Source organism: Muntiacus reevesi, chromosome 2 (genome assembly GCF_963930625.1).
Source record: "Muntiacus reevesi chromosome 2, mMunRee1.1, whole genome shotgun sequence".
NCBI classification, from domain to species: Eukaryota; Metazoa; Chordata; class Mammalia; order Artiodactyla; family Cervidae; genus Muntiacus; species Muntiacus reevesi.
The window spans coordinates 189,120,939-189,138,399 of NC_089250.1; the positions used below are offsets into that span (position 1 = coordinate 189,120,939).

Consider the following 17,461-nt stretch of genomic DNA (forward strand, 5'->3'; position numbering starts at 1 on the left):
TTCTGCAGCCAAGAAAGGCCAGGTGAGGGGGTCCCTACAGCACCCCATGAAGTGTGTCCACTGTCCATTTGCCCACAGGTGGTCAGGAAAGCCCTCATCCTCCGGGGGCTTCCATGATCTCTCTTCTCTTTGAAGAGCTGAACACACCCTCCCAGGGAGTCAAGAAATCTAACCATTCAGAGCAATTTGGGGCCCCTCAGGCCCCCCTCCCCTGGGGCTTCCCTGGTGGCTCAGATAGTAAAGAATCTGCCTGCAATGCGGGAGGCCTGGGTTCGATCCCTGGGCTGAGAAGATCCCCTGGAGAAGGGCATGGTGACCCACTCCAGTATTCTTGCCTGGAGAATCCCATGGACACAGGAGACTGGCAGGCAACAGTCTATGGGCTGCAAAGAGTCAGACATGACTAAGAGACGAACAAGAACAAAAAATGCCCCCTCCGCTGAGGTCTCTGTTTTCGCCTCTCTTTTCCACAATAGAGCGCGGGCCTCTCAACCTCTCTGCTCTGAACACATCCCTCTTAACGCCCCAAATGGAAGTCACTTGTGCCTCTAAGTGGTATAATTCTCAGGACCTGGGGTTCTGGGGGCGGGGATCTGCAACCCCAGGACAGAACCAGGAGCTGCCCTCAGCCCCTTCCTGTCACTCAGCACTCAGCTGTCTGCCTGGGGCGGGGAGAGCATCACCGGCGATGGGTGAACGCATGTATCAGCTCTACCACAGCTAAATGGAGACCACAAGCGGAGGCACGGAGCTCGGGGTGGCCTCCCATGGCGCCCAGGGCATGGTTCTCCTGCTTGGATGTCACTGGCCTGCTCCAGGACTGAGGAATGCCCCCTTTTTGCCCCTCCCTGGAATTCCAGGTCATGACTCTCAGAGGGAAGTTCCGTCCATTCACAGGTCCTGTCCTAACCCTTGCAGCAATCACCCCTCCCCTCCTGCCGCCGGCTCTGAGTCTGTCTCACACATGCAACTACTCACTCCACATACCACCAGTCTTAAGTTTCCTCTGGGGGGAGGCAGCCCATGTGCCCCTTAAGACCCCTTCAATCCTGATCCTCAATTCCCTTGGTTAACCCTCCCGCCATCTAGGCCACTGTGCGACCCTAGGAAGGTGACTTCACCTCTCTAAACCTCAGTTTCCACATCTGTAAAATGAGATGATGGTTCCCTGGTAGCTGAAACCAGGGCCAAAGAGAGGGTACCCAACTAAGATGGCACTTAACGTGCAATGGTCCACTTCCTGCTCGACAGCGTAAAATAGGGACGTACTGTATACTGCTACCTGCAGTATACAGATGACAAGGCTGCAGCTCAGAGAGGTTAAGGCCTGGCTAAAAGTCACACAGCAGGTGAGTGGCAGGTCTGGGCAGGAAGCTGCGGTAGTTTGATTTTTCTGGTCCGTGTGTCTCCCTGTGTTGGGTGAAGTCAGTACCACCACGCAAGCTGGAGGCATGAAAGCATCACACCGTTTGTGCTCACAGAGGTGACACTGGCCGAAACCATCCTCCCCAAGGAGGTTCCCTCCACCTGGACAGCCAGGTGCTGAGCCCACAGCACTGGCTCCCAGGGCCCTCAGGCAGTCCCCCAAGTGGGACACCCAGCAGCACCCATTCAACACCTCCAGATTCGGGTCTCCCCGGTCCCTGAGCAGGTCAGTTCCTTGGACTGGCTCCTCCAGGGGAGCCAGCACGCCGTCAGGCCAGGCGAGTGTACGCCTCCCCCAGGCCCATCCCAGGGCTATGCTCACTGGCTGGCCACCCCATAGCCAGCTGGGCTGAAAGCTCCGCTGAGCCAGGCCTACAACCAGCTGTCTGCTCAGCTGCCCATGAGGGCAGTCCTGACTGGGTCCAGTTCACCCACAGCTCTTGGTCCAGGAGACACCGGGACCCGCTGGAAATGAGGGCATCCAAGTGCTGCATGCAGGCCTCCCCACCACGCTTTGCCTTTGAAGGAGATAACCTACTGTTCACCGGGGCCCTGGCCCGGGAGAGCTCAGAGCGTCACGGGCTGGGCTGAGTCCCAACCTGGGCAGCGTGTGTGCCTATAAGGCCCACGCTCTGTCTCCCCCGCAAGGCCCAGATATGCCTGTCACCAGCCCAAACCACCCCCAACCCCACCCCCCAGGGCAACGGCTGGCTTGAAACACTTGGATCCTGGGTCCTTGTCACTGTGTTTACAGAAGGAACCACCCATCTGCCGTCAGGCTGGGCTGGGAGCCCAGATGCATGTCCCTGGGGATGCGAAGGGCTTGCAGGAGGGGACTGTGCAGGTCAGCCTGGCAGTGGCCACAGGCCTTCCCTAAGCCATCCAGCGGGAAGGCCTTGGTGCTCAGACCGTGCCTGCCCCTCCCCACCCTTCCCCGGAGGCAGACCACCATCTACCACGGCTGCCCTGATGGTGACAGAGACCCTGGTACCTCAAGAAACCACCCACCGACGTCCCCCCAGCAAAGCCCTGACAGCTGGGCAGGCATAATGTCTCCTCTGCAGTTGAGGACTCCTCTGCAGTCTCCTCCACCAGCAGGGTGGGCAGGGGGCATGTGTAGGCATGAGGTGTTCTCCCCAACCTTGACCCTGAACAGATCACTAATATCCAATTGACCCCATCTCCCCTAGTGAAGGCCTCCCTGGGAAGATAACTCTCAAAAAGAGGCTTGTGCAAACTGAAGTGCTAACCCACAGCATCGTCACAATCAGAAATAACCAGAGCTCACGTCCTCACAGGGCCTGTGTGCCAGGTTCTCACTGGTTCCTCATCGGATTCTCAAGGTAACTGTGGGAGGCAGGCATTATCAACAGTTCCATTTTGCAGATGAGAACACTGAGGCACAGAGAGAGTAAGCAACTGGCCTGAAGTCAAGCAATCCGTAAGCGACGAAGCAGCCTGGCTTCAGGTTGCGCACCTTGCTCGCTTGCGCACCTTGCTCACCCTGCCTCACCCACACTCTGGGTGGTTTAACCACAACTGTGATGGGCACAGAGGTGGTTTCCTGTTTTTCGTTCTTGAAAAGACAGCTGGCCAGTGTTCCGGGTTTCCCCAGGGGAACATGAACTGATGGGTGAGCGTCTCAGCAGTTTTAATTTTAGCAGATAAACCCAGAGTGTCTCCACTCTATTGCCACTTATGGGGGCAGGGGAAGGAGCAGTGCCAGGACGAGAAGACAAGTGGGCAGAAGAAAGAAGAGAAGGCAGGGTGGGGAGGAAGAAAGGAAGGGAACATGGATGAATGGGAGGGGAGGGTGGGCGGAAAGGAGAAAGGATGGATGAGAAGGGAGGATGGGACATTCTGTGAGAGCCTGGGAGGGAAGGTGGGCGGGGCTTGGCGGTGGGCGGGGCAAGCTGGTGGAAACTGGGTAGGTTACTAGGGAAACTGCAGAGGCAGTGCGCCTGGCTTGGTCCCCACCCACATGCGCACCTAAGGGTCACTTACCTGGAGCTTCACGAGGCCGGGGTGCAGCCCCCGGGTCAGCTCCCGGTGGTCACCTGCTCCCCTCCTCTCCTGGGCTCCACCAAGCTCCTCGCCGTCCATGCTCACCACCAACCCCGCCTCCAGACTGGGTCCCGAGCTCTGGGCAGAAGCACAGTTGTGGGTGTCCCTCGGACTCACTACCCCCACGAGGCCCCGGGCCCAGCCCTCTCACCCACCTGCAAGTGTCCACGGCCGTCCACGGAGAAGGGGAGGCCCCAGCGCCTGAGGCCGGGCACCGTGTGGCGGAGGCTGGTGTGGAGCTGGCTGCCCGATGCGCTGGTGGCCACGCCCTCCAGGCCAAGGGCCGCATCCAGCTGACCCCCGGAACTTCGCAGCATCGCCCGCACTGAGAAATTGGAAGCCACGTGGGTGTGTGACAGGAGCATCCCTGCCTCCGAGGAGAGCCCTGGGGGGGAGAGGAACCATGGAGATGGCATGCCCCACGGGAGCCAGAACGGGGTCCCTGACAGCCCGCCTTCTCTCTGGAGGGTCTCCTGAGCCTTGAGGCGAAGTCGCCTCCCAGCTCCTTCCTAAGACCACAATGGGCACACCCAGCAAGTAATAGGCCCCATGTCCACTTTGGATTCCTCGCTCCCTAAAGGTAGGGATGGGCTCTTAGGAAGCAGGGGTCTGAGCCTGTATTCTCACCTTGCTGCACCTTCAGGCCCATGGAACTGTCCCCAAGAAGCCAGAGCTGGGGGTGTCTGAGCTATTGCCTAACCGCGGTGCCAAGAACATCCTGGAAGTCCTGCTAACCCAGGTTTCCAAGCCCAGAAGCTGGACTGAGGGTGGGGAGTCCTGGGGGGAGGGGCGGGTGGCAGGGGCTACCTGCCCTCCAGTTTGGAGGCATGTCTGTGGTGCTGGCAGCGGTAGTTTAGTTGCTAAGTCGTGTCCGACTCTGAGACCCCACGGCCTGTAGCCCGCCAGGCTCCTCTGTCCATGGGATTCTCCAGGCAAGAATACTGGAGTGGGTTGCCATTTCCTTCTCCAGGGAATCTTCCCAACCCAGGGGTCGAACTCACGTCTCCTGCTTGGCAGACTGATTCATTCCCACTAAGCCACCTGGGGAGCCTGGGTGTGTCTGTACTGGGTTGCAACTGGTGTTCTGGCTGAATAAGAGCCCAGGGAAGATGGAGGCACTGGGTGAAGGTTTTGGGGTAAGGAGATAGAGCTAGGAGGTGGATTTACCGACTGGGGGCTCTAACTCCCTTGGTTGCAGGCCCTGGGAGTCTTTAGGGAAGGAAGCCACTGGGCTCTCTCAGCCCCTCCTACCTGCCTCACTCAAAGCGCTGATGTTGTGACTCAGGCTGCCAGAGAGTTGGCCGTGCCCAGGGCCCCAGGTGCAGACCCCGCCCAGAGCCAGGCCGGCCGTGTCTGCACGGAGGCTGGCCTGGCCCCCGAGGCTCCCGGTCTGGGCCTGCAGCCGCCCCCTCAACTGGAGCTCTCCTGGCAAGGCCTGGCTGCTGTTCTGAGCAAGGATGCAGGTCACACTGCGCACGCTGGTGCTGTTCCCTGCCCTCTCATGCTTGTCCCGCAAGAGCAATCCCAGCATGGCTGAGTCGGCGGTGACCTTGATGGTACCTGCAAAGGATGGGAGAGAGCCCGAGAAAAGAAGAGGGTCAGTCCAGGGCACTGCGCTGCTTTGGGAAGGAAGGAAAAGAACCCAGGGGCCGGAAGTTCCTGTATCCATGATATAATGTTAACTCATGTCAGATAGAGCATATCTGAAAATAGGACCAAATGAAATCAGCTTGCCCTGCCCCTAGGATACTCCGAGGACCAAACAACCTAATTCACAAATAAAACAGTTTTGGCAAAAAAGCAGTAAGCCTGATAAGGCATGTCTGTTAACACCAGTGCTGAATCCTGCTCAAGAGAGTCACAGATCACCATGATGGAATGGCCCCATTTTACAGGCAACAAAACTGAGACCTGGAAATTTTGGAATTTTAGGGAGAAAAAAATTGCTCAGAGGTCTCTTCCACCCACCTGGAGAAAAAGATTCCATACCCTTGACCCAGCCCATACATAAGCCATGCATTAGGGATATTATTGCTCTTATCAAAACCATTTAGGTTTCCTGACCTCACCAGTCTCCACTAGGGCCTTAATGTGGTCCAAGTACCCAAGTTCCCTCCTGTCATTCAAGGTTTGACTCAGGGATCACCACCTCCAGGAAGCCTTCCTTGACCTTTCTGCAGTCACAGGCTTGGTTAAACACCCTTGTTCTATGCTTCCAGATACCAAGCTCATGCTAAACTCTGTTACAGAGTACTTTCCATACAGATAGAGCTTTCTCACAAAATCTTGCAATCATCTTTTTTACAGATTCTTTACATTGTAGGGCCCTGTGTCTCCATGTCCTCTAAGAGGCTACCCTGTGTCCTTATCTGGAAAACATGGATAATCAAGAGTAAAACTTCATTTGATTACTGTGAAGAAAAATGAAATAATGTCAATGGAATAGTATAGAATTCAAGAAGAAACCCACCACAAATGCTAATTGATTTTTGACAAAAGTGCAAAGTGGAAAATGGACAGTCCATTGAAAAAATGTGCTGAATTGATTGGAAATCCACATGTAAAAAAGCTACCACGAACCTTGCCCAAACCTATACACAAATTAATTAAAAACTGACCACAGAAGAAAAGGGAACCCTCTAACACTGTCGGTAAGAATGTAAACTTTAGGTACAGTCACTAAGAGAGAACAGTATGCAGGTCCTTAAAAAAAATAAAAATAGAACTACTATATGATCCAGCAATTCCACTCCTGAGCATATATCTGGAAAAGATGAAAACTCTAATTTAAAGAGATAAATATACCCCAATGTTTATAGCAGCATATTTATAATAGCCAAGACATGGAAGTGACCTAAGGATACATTAACAGATGAATGGATAAAGAAGATGTGATACTCATTATTAGAGAAATGCAAATCAAAACCACAATGAGGTACCATTACACGCCAGTCAGGATGGCTGCTATCCAAAAGTCTACAAGCAATAAATGCTGGAGAGGGTGTGGAGAAAAGGGAACCCTCTTACACTGTTGGTGGGAATGCAAACTAGTACAGCCACTATGGAAAACAGTGTGGAGATTTCTTAAAAAACTGGAAATAGAACTGCCATATGACCCAGCAATACCACTTCTGGGCATACACACCAAGGAAACCAGATCTGAAAGAGACACGTGCACCCCAATGTTCATCGCAGCACTGTTTATAATAGCCAGGACATGGAAGCAGCCTAGATGTCCATCAGCAGATGAATGGATAAGGAAGCTGTGGTACATATACACCATGGAATATTACTCAGCCGTTAAAAAGAATTCATTTGAATCAGTTCTAATGAGATGGACGAAACTGGAGCCCATTATACAGAGTGAAGTAAGCCAGAAAGATAAAGAACATTACAGCATACTAACACATATATATGGAATTTAGAAAGATGGTAATGATAACCCTATATGCAAAACAGAAAAAGAGACACAGAAGTACAGAACAGACTTTTGAACTCTGTGGGAGAAGGTGAGGGTGGGATGTTTCAAAAGAACAGCATGTATATTATCTGTGGTGAAACAGATCACTAGCCCAGGTGAGATGCATGAGACAAGTGCTCGGGCCTGGTGCACTGGGAGGACCCAGAGGAGTCGGGTGGAGAGGGAGGTGGGAGGGGGGATCGGGATGGGGAATACGTGTAACTCTATGGCTGATTCGTGTCAATGTATGACAAAACCCACTGAAATGTTGTGAAGTAATTGGCCTCCAACTAATAAAATTTAAAAAAAAAAAGAAGATGTGATATATAAATATATATAAACACACACACACACACGATAGAATATCACTCAGCCATAAAAAGAAAATATTGTCATTTGCATAAACATGGATGGACCTAGAGATTACCATAGTAAGTGAAGTAAGTCAGATACAGAAGATGCAATTAGAGAAAAGTCCAATAGCAACAAAGACCCAGCACAGCCAATAAATAAATAAAATTACTTAAAAAAAAAGTCTAGGCCATAGATATTTTCAAAATACATATCTGGTAAAGGACTTGTATAAATAACTCCCACATTCAATAAGAACCCATGCAACTCAATTTCTTAAATGAGCAAAATGTTTTTTTGTTTGTTTGCTTTTTGGCCATGCCACCATGAGGCATGGGGCTCTTAGCTCCCCAGCAGGGATTGAACCTGCACCCAATGCACTGGAAGCTCAGCGTCTTAACCTCTGGACCACCCAGGAATTCACTAAAGTAGGCAAAACGTCTGAATAGACACTTTACCAAAGAAGATTTACAAGTGGCAGATAAGCCTATGAAAAGATGTTCAACAGAATTAGTCATTTGTGCGCTTAGTTGCTCAGTCATGTCTGACTCTGAGACCCCATGGACTGTAGCCCCCCAGTTTCCTCTGTTCTTGGGGATTCTCCGGGCAAGAACACTGGAGTGGGTTGCCATGCCCTCCTCCAGGGAACCTTCCTAACCCAGGAATCGAACCAGGGTCTCCTGCATTGCAGGCAGATTCTTTACCAGCTGAGCTACCAGGGAAGAGGGAAATCCAAATTAAAACCAAAATGAGACACAATTACAAATCAATTAGAATGATAAAAATGAAACCCAAAGCCGAAAACTGACAACACAAATTGCTAGCAAAGACGCAGAACAACTAGGATCCTCACACACTGCTGGTGGGAGCAGAAAATGGTACAGCAACTCTAGAAATAGTCTGGCAGTTTCCTATAAATATATACTTGCCATACAACACAACAGTCCCATTCCTAGGTATTTACCAAAGAGAAATGAAACCACATGTTCTCACAAAAACCGGTAGACCCATGATAGTTGAAGCTTTATTCATAATTGGATAACTGGGGGCTTCCCTGGGGGCTCAGCTGGTAAAGAATCCACCTGCAATGTAGGAGACCCCAGTTCGATTCCTAGGTCTGGAAAATCTGCTGGAGAAGGGCCAGGCTACCCACTCCAGTATTCTTGGGCTTCCCCGGTGGCTCAGCTGGTAAAGAATCTGTCTGCAATGTGGGAGACCTGGGTTTGATCCCTGGGTTGGGAAGATTCCCTGGAGAAGGGAAAGGCTACCCACTCCAGTATTCAGGCCTGGAGAATTCTATGGACTATATAGTCCATGGGGTTGCAAAGAGTTGGACACAACTGAGCGATTTTCACTTTCATTCATAATTGAAAAATACCAGAAAAAACCCAAATACCTTTCAACTGTGAATGGATAAACTGCAGCACTGGGGCTTCTTGGCAGTCCAGCAGTTAAGAACTCTATGCAGGTTCGCTTCCTGGTTGGGGAACTAAGATCCCACGTGCCCTGGGATAACCAAGCCCATGTGCCCAACCACTGAGCCGTGTGCTGCAGCCAGAGATACCATATGCTGCATTTAAGACCCAATGCAGTCAGATAAATAAGTGAAATGTTTTAAAACTGCAGCAGATCCACAATGGAATACTGCTCACCAATAAAAAGGGGGAAACTACTGATACATACAACTTGGCTGAACATCAACCATATTGTGTAGGGCAAAAGATGTCATACTCAGAGCTGCCATGTGATACGATTCCATTCATGTGACATCTTGGAATAGCCCAGACTACAGGGACTGACAACTGGGTGGTTGCCAGGGACGGGGGCGGGGGGGGGGGGGGGGAAGGTTAACGACAGTGAGCAGCAGGGAGGAACTTCAGGGGGAGATGGAATTGTTCTGCATCTAGACTATATTGGTGGGTACACACCAGTTTATCAGAACTGAAAGGGTTCTTCCCTGTATGTAAATTGTGCCCCCAAGAAATTATACGTCGATAATTGCCGCCTTTGGAAAGCAGAAATAGAGACACAGACGAAGAGAACAATGTATGGATGCCAAGGGGGGAAATGAGAAGGTGGGACTGGCATATATACATGATCATGTATAGAACAGAAAACTAATGAGAACCTACTGCATAGCACAGGGAACCCTTCTCAGTGCTCAGTGGCCGCCTAAATGGAAAGGAAATCCAAAAAAAGGGATGTATGTATAGGTATAGCTGATTCACTTTGCCCTACAGCAGCAAATAACACAACACTGCAAAGTGTTTTTTTTTTTTTTTTTTTAATAAACCAATATGTGTTAAGATCAGCATGCAAGTCTGTTATCACCTGCAAATGACAAACTTCAGAAAGATGAAGGGGAGACCACAGTAAATCAAAGTAAACTTAAGAACAGTATCCTGATGTAACTTTCTTTATTTGATTATGTTTAAGTTTTTTCAAACCTATGTCATACAGTCTTAGGTATTATATTATGCAATTTGCTTTTTTTTTTTTTTAATGTGGACCATTTTAAAAGTTGCTACTGAATTAAAATATTGCTTCTGTATTATGCTTTGCTTTTTTGGCCATGACGCAAATGGGATCTTAGCTCTCTGACCAGGCATTGAACCTGCACCTGCCTGCGTTGGAAGGCAAAGTCTTCACCACCAGACTGCCAGGGAAGTCCCCGCAATTTGGTTTTGCCACAATTTAACCAATTAGGAATTAGGAGGGTTGGTGTTAATATTACTTCAAGAGGAGAGAATGATTCTATTTCTCCGAGGTTGGTAGAAAAGCAGTCTTTAGTTTCTTAAAAACTAGGCCCTGGACAGATGTTCAGCCAGGGCACTACGGTCAAGGATATTTGGGCCAAAAAATCCCTTTTTGTGAAATCCTGACTTTTGGAACCTGCAGTTTCACATAATAAAAAAATAAATACACAAAATTGATCGATTGGAAACTTGAAAATGGAATATAAACAGAAACCAGTGAACCAATTGTATTTCAAATGACTAACAGTATCACACAGGATGGGTGGGAGATTAACCCCAACTAATGTTTAAACACCGTATTTGTATTTATTTTTTTGTGTTTAGTTGCGTGCGACTCCTTGCGGCCTCATGGACTATATACCCCACCAGGCTCCTCTGTCCATGGATGTTTCCAGGCAAGAATACTGGAGTGGGTTGCCATTTCCTACTCCAGGAGATCTTCCCGACCCAGGGATCAAACCCATGTCTAGTACCTCTCCTGCACTGACAGGCAGAAACTTGACCACTAGTACCACCTGAGAAGCCCTGTTTGGATTTATACCCTCAGTCTAAAGACAAGAAGAACTCTAAACAAATAACCGAATTTTAGTTAAAAGGCTTTGTTTTCTCAAAGATATAGGTTAGTAATTCTGACTACTTTCTATGTATCCTAGGGCTGAACAAATAAGCAAATATATTGTGGATAAGTAGAACCAGGTTTCTTGCAGTTGAAGAGAGGAATAAGAAATATGCAAGGTGGGGAGAAACAGAATGAACTTTTTCATGATGGACAGGAATTAAGAGCATCAGTATGAACTAGTAATTGTAAACTTGTATACCTATAGACAGAAAAGATATGTGTGTATGTACGTACACATCCATCCGTTTTCTTGGTCTGTTCATTGAGAAGGCCTAGAAAGACTGATAAACACATCTAGATCCCAAATCTTCAATTTTAAATACTATTTTCGCACAAAAAAAGTCAGGAATCCCTGGAGAAATGGCTTCTTCCATATCAGGGAAAGTATAATGTGAGACTGAGACATCTTTTTGGACATAAAGGAAGAAGTGGTCAAGGTATGATAGGGATCTATCAAAAGGACACAGGAGATTTATTTCCATTAATGGTGGGACAGTGGGGACACTTCAACTGAGTAACCCTCTCAAGGTAAGGATTGCGTGTCCTGGACAAAATACATGAAACAGTTACCTGAAGGGACTAGAGAGTGACAATGGAAGGGAGTCATTGACAATGAAAGACAATGAAAGGACCAGTAATAGCTGAGCTGCATGTTTTTACTCTTCTTGGTGCCAAGAAGGATGAGCAAAACTCAGACAGAAATCCATGGTCCTACCAGTTATAGAATCAGACAACAGAGTTCAGGGTGATGGTAGCAAATGGAAAGTGAAGTGAGAAATTCCAGAGAGCGCCACAGGGGAGAATCCCAAATTCTACCTATGAAGTCTGTCCAAAGCTAATCCTTGAACAAGGGTGGGACAGACTTCTAAGCAGACCTGCTAAGATAAAAGAGTTGAAAATTATTTCCACTGCAGCCCACCAGAAGAGAGTCTAGATTTTGAGACCAGCCAAGTTTATTGCTTGCTAAATTTTTTTAAAATAATAATACTCTTCAGAGAAATAGAAAATAATCAGAGTCTTAACACCACTCAAAATGTCCAGAATACAATCTCAAATTACTCAATGTACAAAGAAATAGTAAAATGTAAATCACATTTAAGAAAAAGGGCAATCAATAATCAAGCGAGATCAACCTCAAGATGACCTAGATACTGGAATTAGCAGACAAAGATTTTAAAACAGCTCTTATAATCATGTTTGAAAATATAAGGAAAATATTCTTGTATTGAATGAAAAACAGAAATGAAAATAACCTAGTGGTGATTCTAAAACTAAAAAATATTAAATCTGTGATTGAAAAAAATTATTGGACGATCTAAAAATTTTTTATTGGGGGGTGTTTGGAGAAGAAAGAGCTAGTGAACTTGAAGATAGATTGACAGATACTTAAAGCAAAGAGAAAAGGACTAAAACAATCAACAGAGCCTCAGAGATCTGTGGAACAATACAGAAACTTCTAAAACATGTGCAATTGGAAACCACGAAGAGGACAAAGAGAATTGGTCAGAAAGAAATCTTTGAAGAAGCAAATATGAAAGTTTTCCAAATGTGTTAAGAAATATACATTTAAAAAATATTCTTTAAGAATTAAGGCAAAATAGGACCTTTTCAAATAAATAAAAATTAAGGAGATTTATTGTCAGTAAGTCAGCCTTCCAAGAAATGCTAAAGATGATTCTTTATACTGAAGAGAAATAATACCAGAAACTCTTAAGTAGAATGTGAAAGAATATACAGAGGCATAGTTGAAAGAGGAGTAGATAAGTTAAAACTGAGTTCTAAAAGTTCTTCAAATCATTAGAAAGAAGGCAAAAGAAAATAATAACAGAGGAAGAAAAAGTATATGATAAAGTAGAAAACAAAGCAGCAAAACAGTAGACATAAATCTAATCATATCAATAATTATGATAAACATAAATCAACTAAATACTGCAATTAAAAAGCAGAGACTGTCAGACTAGATATATAAAGCAAAATCCAACTGTATGTAAGCTATAAGAAGTAAACCTTAAATATTAAGGAAGTAAATATGTGGGAAGAAAAAGGGTGGAAATATATATATAGTACAAATGCTAATAAAAAGCAAGAGTGGCAACATTAATATCATACAAAATAGACTTCAAGACAAAGAATTGTGTGAGAGACAGCAGTCCATTTCATAAGGATAAACCTGGTCACTCATTAAGAATAATAATCATATATGCTTATACACCTAATACCAGTATGCAATGCACATACATGAAGCAAAAACCAAATGAACACACTAGAGAAATCCATATAGTTGGCAAGTTTACCACCTTTCTCTGCTTGATACAATAACCAGGCAAAAAAAATCAGTAAAAGTGTATATCAGAACCATACACCCAAGCATCTTGACTTATCTAACATTTATGGAACATTACACCCAACAATGCTACAGAACACAAATTCTTCTTATTACATATGGTGTGTTCACAAGATAGATACAGACTGGCCTATAAAAAAAATCACAATGAATATTAAAGGACTGATCCTACAGAAAAAATCTGGCCAAAATGAAATTAAATATTAAAAAGCTATCTAGAAAGATCTCAAATATTTGGAAATTAAGCAACATTCTTCAAATACATGGCTGAAAGAAGCAATCATAAGGGAAATCTGAAAATATTTTAAAATAAATGACAATAAAAATACACAACATCAAATTTTGTGGGATGTAGCTAAAGGAATATGTATGGTTTTACATGCTTATATTAGAAAAGGAAAAAGGTCTAAAAGTCAATGGCTTGAGGATCTGCCATAAATAAATCATAAAAAGCACAGCAAAGTAAACCCAAATTAAGTGTAAGAAAGGAAGTAATAGAGATAGTGTCTGAAGTCAATAGAATTGAAAAGAGACAACAAGAAAAAAATAACAGAACATTTAAAAGAATAACATTTGGTTCTTTGAACAGATTAAAAAAAAAACTGACAAAATCCTAGTTAGACTAATAATAAGGAAGAGAGAGAAGAAACATAATAACGACTGTCAAGAACAAAAGCGAAGGTATCATTATAGATACTGCATACCTTAAAAAGATTATAATACATATAATAAACAACTACAAATATAGCTGACATTTTACTTGAGATGGACAAATTCCTTGAAAAACAGAACTTACACAAAATGATAAGGATAAAATAGAAAATATAAATAGATTTATAAATCTATTCATTTTCTAAAAAATAACTCCACAAAGAAAATTCCAGATGGCTTCTCTGCTAGAGTCCATCAGACAATTGCAGGAGTGTTCACACCCATCTTGTACAAGCTCTTTCAGAAAGTAGAAGGGAATAAAGTACTGCTCAACTTGTTTTATGGAGTGAGCATACAAAGGGAAAAAATGCTTACCAGTGAAGAAACACAGACACCACCTTAACCAAGACTGATGTCACCAAGAGTATAGGGACAGATTGACACCAGGTGGCATTCTGCCAACAAGGCTTTTTTGAAAGTAGCTGCGTAAGGAAGCATCCAACAGAGCCCACGTGCAGGATATTCTACAAACTGACTGCCCTGGACCCTTGGAAATGTGATCCTGAAAGAGAAAGGAATACAGAAGAACTGATCCAGGGTAAGAGACAAAGAAACAATACACCTAAATGTAATGCATAATCCAGGATTTTCTTTTACTATAAGGGACAGGATTGGGACATCCAGTGAAATCTCAATAAAGTCTGTAGTTAACAGCAATATATAAATGCTCATTTTCTGAGTTAAGAACTGCATTGTAGAATGTAGGAGAATGTCTTATTTTTTTGGAAATAAACACAAATATTTAGGGGTGACAAACTATTACGTCTGCAGCTCATTAAAGCAGTTCAAGAATTTAAAAATTTTAGGGACTTCCTTGGCAGTTCAGTAGTTAAAAATTCCATGCTTCCTTTGCAGGGGGTGGGTTTGATCCCTGGTTGGGGAACTAAGATCCCACATGATGTGCAATGTGGCCAAAATAAAAAATTTTGTACGCAAATAATAATGTTCTATACACACATACACACATACACAGAAGGAGACAGAAAAAGAGAGAATAAAAATGATAACACAATTGTGATAAATGTCAATAATTGGTGAAGCTGGGTAAAGAGCCTCTGGGATTCTTTGTAATGACTTTTCTGTAAGTCTGAAATCATGTCAAAATAAAAAGTATTTGATGTAGCCACTTTGAAAAACAGTATAGAGACTCCTCAAAAAGTTAAAAATTGAACTACCAGGTGATCCAGCAAATTCACTTCTGGGTATTTATCTGAAGAAAATGAAAGCACTGATTAGAACAGATATATGTACCCCCACCTTCATTGCTAAATTAAATCATTTATTTCATTTCTAAATGAAATTTAGAATATATCCTTCCTAACTAAAGGAAATCAGTCCTGAATTTTCATTGGAAGGACTGATGTTGAAACTGAAGTTCCAATACTTTGACCACATGATGCGAAGAACTGACTCCTTGGGAAAGACCCTGATTCTGGGAAAGACTGAAGGCAGGAGAAGGGGATGACAGAGGGTGAGATGGTTGGATGGCATCACCGACTCAATGGACATGAGTTTGAGCATGCTCCAGGAGTTGGTGATGGACAGGGAGGCCTGGCATGCTGCAATGGAGTCACAAAGAGTGGGACATGACTGAGTGACTGAACTGAACTGAAACTTCATTGCAGCATTTTTACAATAGCCAAGACATGGAAGCAACCTAAGTGTCCAATGCTAGATGAATGGATAAAGAAGATACAGGGTATATATACACATAATGGAATACTACTCAATTATGAAAAGAATGAAATCGTGCCATTTTCAACAACATGAGGGTATTATGAAGGACAAATAGTGTATGGTTTCACTTATATATAGAATCTTAAATAAATGAACAAACATAAAACAGAAGTAGAGTCCAAGATGCAGAGAACAAGCAGGTGGTTGCCAGAGGGGAGGTGGGTGGGAGGAGCGAGACAAAAATAGGTAACGGAGATTAAGAACTACAAATTTCCAGATGCAAAATAAATGAGTCATGGGTATAACATGTACAGAATGGGAAACATAGTCAATAACTATGTGATATCTTTGTATGGTAACATATCCTGTAACTAGACTCATTGTGGTGATCAGTTTGAAACATAAGTAACCAGTCACTATATTGCGTAACAGGAACTAACAGTGTTGTAGGTCAACCACATTTCAAAAACAAACTCATAGAAAATGAGATTATTCTTCAATAAGTGGTGCTGGGAAAACTGGACATCTACATGCAAAAGGATGAAAGTAGAACATTCTCTAACACCACATACAAAAATAAAATCAATGTGGATTAAAGACCTAAATGTAAGACCAGAAACCATAAAACTCCTAGAGGAAAACATAGGCAGAACACTCTGGCATAAGTCGTAGCAATATTTTTTGGGTCTGTCTCCTAAAGCAAAGGAAATAAAAGCAAAAATAAACAAATGGAATCTAATTAAACCTGAAAGCCTTTGCACAGCAAATGAAACCATCAGCAAAACAAAAAGACAACCTATTGAATGGGAGATAAAGTTTGTAAATGATATGATCAATAAAAGGTTAATATCCAAAACACATAAACAGCTCATATAATTCAACATCAAGAAAAGACCACACAATCTGAGTAGAAAATGGACAGAAGACCTAAAAAGGCATTTTTCTAAAGAGGACATTCAGGTGGCCAACAGGCACACGAAAAGATGCTTGACATCATTAACCATCAGAAAAATGCAAATTAAAACCACAATGGATATCATCTCACATCTGTCAGAAAGGCTATCATAAAAAAAAAAATCAAATGTTGGCAAGCATGTGGAGAAAAAGGAACCCTCACACACTGCTGATGGAAATGGAAATTGGTGCAGCTGCTACGGAAAACAGTATGAAGGTTTCTCAAAAATTAAAAATAGAACAACCATATGAACCAGCAATTCCACTCATGGGTTATACATCCAAAAAGAAAAAAAGAAAATATTAATTCAAAAAGATATATGTATCCCAATGCTCATAGCAGTGTTATTTACAATGGCCAAGATATGGAAGGAATTCATCCATCAACAGACAAATGCATCAAGAAGACATAATACACACATACACACACACACACACACATGAATACTACTCAGCCATAAAAAGGAATGAAATTTTGCCATTTCCAACAACATAGATGGACCTGGAGGGTATTATGCCAAGTGAAATAAGTCAGCCAGAGAAAGACAAACACTATATATCACCTATATGTGGGATTTAAAAAATTAAACAAACTAGTGAACATAATAGAAAAGAAACAGCCTTACAGATACAGAGAACAAACTGGTGGTTACCGGGGGGTGAGGGAAGCGGGATGGAGGATTAAGAGGCAAAAACCATTATGTACAAAGTAGAAAAGATACAAGGACATATCATACAACATGGGGAATACAGTCAATATTTTATAACAACTTCAGATGGAGTATAACCCTTAAATTGTGAGACACTATGCTGTCCAACATGTAACTTATATAATATACACCAACAATGCTTCAATTTTAAAAAGGTCACATTTGTGGTTATCAGAGGTGGGGGATGGGGTATTGGATGAAGGCAATCAAAATGTACATGCTTCTTGGAGGGAATATAAGTTGGTGCAGCCACTGTGCAGTTTTGAGCCAGGATGGAGGTTCTTCAAAAAACTAAAGATCGAATTACCATATGATCCAGCAATCCCACTCCTGGGCATACATCCGGACAAAACTATAATTGAGAAAGACACAGGCACCCCTGTGTTCACA

At 44.1% G+C, this 17,461-nt stretch overlaps 1 protein-coding gene across 1 annotated transcript in view; it reads right to left on the reverse strand.

The window, feature by feature from the left end:
- Positions 1–17,461, reverse strand: part of LOC136158481 (uncharacterized) — a 166,414-nt gene that overhangs the window by 54,443 nt on the left and 94,510 nt on the right. The window contains exons 39-41 of the mRNA XM_065920298.1: positions 4,741–5,049; positions 3,641–3,874; positions 2,417–2,496 (exon numbers count right to left, since the gene is read on the reverse strand). Coding sequence (XP_065776370.1) covers positions 2,417–2,496; positions 3,641–3,874; positions 4,741–5,049 — 623 coding nt within the window. The remainder of the gene's footprint in view (positions 1–2,416; positions 2,497–3,640; positions 3,875–4,740; positions 5,050–17,461) is intronic.